The sequence below is a fragment of the Triticum dicoccoides genome, chromosome 6B (genome assembly GCF_002162155.2).
Source record: "Triticum dicoccoides isolate Atlit2015 ecotype Zavitan chromosome 6B, WEW_v2.0, whole genome shotgun sequence".
NCBI lineage: Eukaryota > Viridiplantae > Streptophyta > Magnoliopsida > Poales > Poaceae > Triticum > Triticum dicoccoides.
In genome coordinates, this window is record NC_041391.1 from 239,930,775 (window position 1) to 239,936,320 (window position 5,546).

Genomic DNA, 5,546 nt, shown 5'->3' on the forward strand with positions numbered 1-5,546 from the left:
GGCCGAGGGTCTTTCCCTCTTTCCCATCAATAGGCATACTGCTATACCATATCGAAGCAATTACATGATTTGTTAAATGGTAAAAATCTTTGAGGAAGTCCAGCTGCAAAGATAAATTCAAGAAAAATAAAGGACTCGTAAATAGCATCTTATACTCCCTCCGTTCCGATTACTCGTCGTGGTTTTAGTTCAAATTTGAACTAAAACCACGACGAGTAATCCGCTCCGATTTACTCGTCGTGGTTTTAGTTCAAATTTGAACTAAAACTACAACGAGTAAATCGGAACGGAGGGAGTAGTTGACACGACTAAATGGAAATCATACGGCAGCGGAGTTGAGTGATCATACAATGGATCGAGAAGCTCTAGCTGGATCGGGGCAAAGGGTCTAGAATTTCTCAAAAATCTCCGGATGTCCTTCACTTCGGTTAATGTTTCATTCACATCTTACCTGACAAATTTACACATTCTATATCTACAAACTGAACAAACCGTTGACATCCATCGATAAAACTTGTTAACAACAATAGGTTCTGTAATATGGCATGGAACAGGGTTTAACTTGCACAAAATCAAACTTGGGGTCTCAGGCATTTGAGCCGCTCATTTGCGAGAAACAAGGTTGGTGTATACAATTTCCAAAATTATCGATATAGGACTGCTGAGCAAAGTAGCCTCCGTTGTCTTTCCCATCAAGAGTAAAAGCGGCACTTTCCAGTCCCGGCACATACCGCACATGCTTCGACTCCACCTGCAGCGTGCCTCAGGCAGTATTTGATGCGATCATTCATAATATCCTGCAAAGCAACTTTCCCATATTGACAGAAGAACTCGCAAACAATTCCTGTTTTTAGTTGATATCAATTCACTGACTTCTTTCTAGAACAAGCATTCACTGAGTCTGAACTCAATGTTAATAACAAACAAAAATCTACAGTCCCTTTTCAACAGAAAAGTTCAACATTCCTTGCCGAAAAAATGCAGCGCATCATTAAAGGAGTGCCTGTTCCTTTAGATCTACTCCCTCCGTTCCAAAATAGATGACTCAACTTTGTACTAAAGTTAGTACAAAGTTGAGTCATCTATTTTGGAACGGAGGGAGTACTTATAAAAAGTATCACATTCCTCTTTAGGCATCTAGTTTGCTTTTCTATTAACGACAACTCTCGTAAGGATGGACTACTAAATGCATAATTGAGTGTGACACAAATAATCTTGCACAATCCAGAGGAGAATTAATTAGCACATACCACCATAAGCTCATGTAATCCAAGAGGAGCCGTGATGATGTAGGGTACCCTCGAGTGCTCTTTAGAGGCTTCTGATGCTAAAGAAGGAATATCCTGAGAAAGAACAGTGCCAAATTGCATGACAACTCATGTCTTACTGATGCGATATAAGCAATAGAACAGAACCGAACATAGACACCTCTAACATCTTCCGTAATAAGCATTTTAGAACTACCAATCCTGAAAAAAATCAACAACATACTTGCTTCCAGTGTCGTCCAGGGGAAAGGAAATATGGAGTGACAATAACCCGAGATGCTCCCTGCTGCACACATTTTCCAAATGCTTCCTTAATAGTAGGCTCAGCCAGCTCCTTCAATTTGTCAAAGCAAAAGTTTAGCAACTTCATGCATCTCAAAGTGAAAAAATATCTCCAGATAAGAACCAACAGTGATATGATTCGTTAGCACAAAAGCCTCCAGCTTTGAGTTCGAAAGAAAGAAGCCTCCAGCCCATTAATTTAATATAACAAATAAATAGCAATTGGAGAATGATGAAACAAATATCAAAGAGATTTTGGTAATAGTAATACACCTTTCCGAGAAACCTCAAGAAAAAGCATACAGGTCAGTGGCTATACGTTGGTAAATTACCACTCATTAACAAAAGCATACAGGTATAGTCTGTAATGGAGGCCTGCATGAAGGGCAATTGTACTGCATTTTAATGAAGTTAGTGTCGGTGATTAATCTAAACTGCCCTCCTGATGGTCAACTGAAAATGCGTGATTAATTTATAACAAGAGATCCAAAGAAACAGATGCTTATATTTTGACTGAACTAAACCCCAATGTGCAAGCTAACTAAATGTACATGGACACTCCTAATAGAGAATAGCTACAAGAAAACCGGAATGCTTGCGCACAGCATATGTTTCACTTCATGTCCGACAGGCATTTGTAAGAATGCTACATCTTTATACTAACTCAGAGTCACATTATTTGTCATGTCCTACATGTTTTTGTTCAAACTAGAAAAAATGATATTAATGAAATGGAAAGAGATGTCATTTATATCGGCTCGGCTATGAAAGTACATTGTTTGTCTGGTCCTAAATATATTTGTTCAAAACAAAAAACTATTTTTAAAGAAGCGAAAAAGATCTCATTTCTATTGTTTGTCTATGAAATTGATTTATTAAGTGAAAAGATTATCAAGACCAAGAAGTTGTGAAAGAAGTTTCTTGCAAAAAGGGCGCGGACACTGCCAAAGACCATCAGTGCCTGGTTAATCGCTACAGCGCACTGACATGACAAGGTCATGGAGAATCCTTCCTCTAGTTGCTGGTGCAGATGTTGCTATCTTACTCACTGCAACCAATGTCCTAATTGAGAAATTGGGGATGGTAATTTCATGCGGTTTTGGCAGGAACCCTGGATCAACTGTTTTTCAGTTGCTGAGATCACATCAGACCTTCTCTTTGTTCTCCCTTTATCGATCCAGCAGAAAGGAACAGTGGCTGGGGCTTTGACCCTTGGTAGGTGGATCAACAATATCAAGGCCCTAATCTCCATTGCCAAGTTTATGCCAGTTCTGAATGTGCTAGGGGTACTCAATGGTTGACATTAATCTTCAAGTATCAGTAACTGGTCGTGGAGACGGGATTCATCTGGAAAATACACATCCAGAACTGTCTATAAAGCCTTTTTTTGGTCACCATCGAGTCTCAGTATGCCTGAGTCATCCGGAAAGCCTGGGCACCCCTTAGTTGCAATATATTTATGTGGATTCCTATCTGAAAGAGATGCTGGACTCCAGACCCCCTTGTGAACCATGGGTTACAGCACAACGAGACCCTTGTGTTCTGTCAGACTACGAGCTGAGACCTGGGCCATTTACTCATCGGGTGCGGCATCTTCAACATGATTTGGACCAGGGTACTGCAATGGTATGATACTTCAGCCAACAGTTGGAGCTCATTTTGAAGAATGGTGAATAGCATCCAGAGGCAGGCTGCAAACATGACAGAAGAAGCAGATTTGATAGCCTGGTAAAGCTGATCGCCAGAAATACGTTGAAGAGAAGGAATGGAAGAGTCTTCGAACAGGAGTATCACAGCTTTACAGCAGGTCTAGGACGACATCAGATCAAATACAGATCGTGGATCACAGTTGGTGCAAAGTGAAATATCAAGGAAGACATACACAATTAGGGTCGTTTTTGGGGGTCACTAGCTACAGGTTTTTGCCCGCTTCTGTGTTGTAGTTGTTGTATCACTTTTTGGGGTTTCTTTTTCCCTGTTGTATTTCTGCTGGCGGTCATACCTTCTAGGCATTATAAAACTCTTTTCTCTAATTTATACATGCAGCTCTTCTTCATGGTCTTGAAAAACGAAATGATTTCTCCATATCCCGAGCTATTTCTTCATGCATGGAAATTGGTTACGACGTCGTATTTCTCAATCTAAGATAAGGCCATTGCAAGAAGTGAAATACTCCCTCCTTTCCAAATTAGATGAAGTTCTAGCTTTGTCCTATGTCAACTTTTATAGGTTTGACAAAGTTTATATAAAAATATATCAACACCTACAAGACTAAATTAGTTTCATTAGATTCTTCAGAAAATGTATTCGTCATATATTTTTGATGTCGTAGATCTTAAATATTTTTTGATAGACTTGGTCAAACTTAAAGAAGTTTGAATTAGGACAAACTTAAAGAAGTTTCAATTAATTTGGAATGGAGGGAGTAGAAGCTAGCAACATGGAACGACACCAAACGCTGGGTTTACTATAAACTTTTAACTGAAGTAGAAAGCTTTCAATATAAGTGAAAAGGACACATATACTACAGCTGCATGTGTATTGTCATGCAGCCTATGGGTAAAAGAAGTGCAACAGTGTGTGCAAACCTTCATAAATAGATACACAGGAACTCTTTGGACATATCACTACTGCATAAAATCATGTTAGAGTTCTAAATGTGTGACCTTGTGAGTTGACCAGTACAGGGTGCAGTGCAGTAGCTTAAAAAATAGTATCAACTCCATATGAATTTAATTTGACAAATTTGAAGTGATGACTAAAATACTTTACTCAGTCTGCATCCTAAACATGCTCAATTATGGACAAAGAATTTAGACCTAGAAATACTATGGTAACTTGAACCCCAGATTGCGAGTTGATATAATTGTCAATAGTCTTTCCTTCACAAAATAATGGAAATCTAATGATGCCAACAACTTTCACTTTGCTAATAAGGAAATTTCAAGAGAGCTACAAGCTTCAAGCAAAGCTTAATAAATTCATAATTTGCACCTCCTCATTGAACAAATACAATTTCAGAAAAAGCAACAATCAAAACATACCATGTGAGCAGGCTCAACAATATTGTAGCAAGTCCTGGCCTTGAACATGCTAACAAAATCATCTGCAATTTTCAAGCGAGACTAATATAAGGTAGGCGTCAATATAAACACCAAAAAACTCACAAAAAATAATCAGTCCATTACGTAGCATGAGATTAGATTCTTGTCGACGTGACCCGTGATCAACTATGATCACACCATCATTCTCTCCCACTACACAATCATGTCCTACAGAAGTTTCAGGCCTAGACACAGAATTTGGTCTGAAATTTGTGGCCCAATGTCCACTACTTCTTCCAATTGGCAACAACTTTATAAAACCACGGTCATAATTCGCACTAGTGCTCCTAAAGCCAATAAACAAGAAATGGAGTTAAAAATGAATGCAACACAAGAGATAGGAAATGACAAAAATTCAATGGAGGCCGATAAATTAATAAGAACCATCAGCAAAGAAATACCTTAAAGAATATTTGTTTATTGAATTTGCAGTGAAGGGTTGTAAGGAGAGCGACATAGGGTGCATAGACATATTGGAGCACCCACTGTAATTCTTAAGGTAACAATAGGGTCACTTGAAGAAAATGCAGAAACTCAACTTAATAGGCACCTTCTCCGTAAGATAACTTTCAGACAGGACAACAATATTCCTGATCAAAGCATGCTCATTAGACATTGCAAAATGCAAGAAAAAATAAATCTCTGATACAAACAAAAGGCTCAGCAGTCCCTGCATTTTCCATATAAGCAGATCCACTTCCATTTGGAAAAATTAGTAAGTACATGTATTCAGTGGCATTTAATTTGAAATTGGTTCCACTAGTAACTAGGGCTCAACCTATGCACACAAACCCAATTTTATTAGTATTTAAGTAGAAATAAAACTATCATGAAAGTAGGATTTAAATCGAGCCATTGTTAAATAAGAATAGGAATCTTACTATTATCGGTT

General features: G+C 38.4%; 1 protein-coding gene across 2 annotated transcripts in view; it reads right to left on the reverse strand.

The window, feature by feature from the left end:
- Positions 1–390: 390 nt before the first annotated feature.
- The window catches only part of LOC119323554 (sirohydrochlorin ferrochelatase, chloroplastic-like), a 6,237-nt gene continuing 1,081 nt past the window's right edge, over positions 391–5,546 (reverse strand). For both annotated transcript variants that reach the window (XM_037597241.1, XM_037597240.1), the window contains exons 3-8: positions 5,056–5,244; positions 4,739–4,941; positions 4,595–4,656; positions 1,492–1,602; positions 1,251–1,343; positions 391–797 (exon numbers count right to left, since the gene is read on the reverse strand). In XM_037597241.1, the coding sequence (XP_037453138.1) occupies positions 693–797; positions 1,251–1,343; positions 1,492–1,602; positions 4,595–4,656; positions 4,739–4,941; positions 5,056–5,126 (645 nt within the window). In that variant the 5' untranslated portion in view covers positions 5,127–5,244 and the 3' untranslated portion in view covers positions 391–692. The remainder of the gene's footprint in view (positions 798–1,250; positions 1,344–1,491; positions 1,603–4,594; positions 4,657–4,738; positions 4,942–5,055; positions 5,245–5,546) is intronic.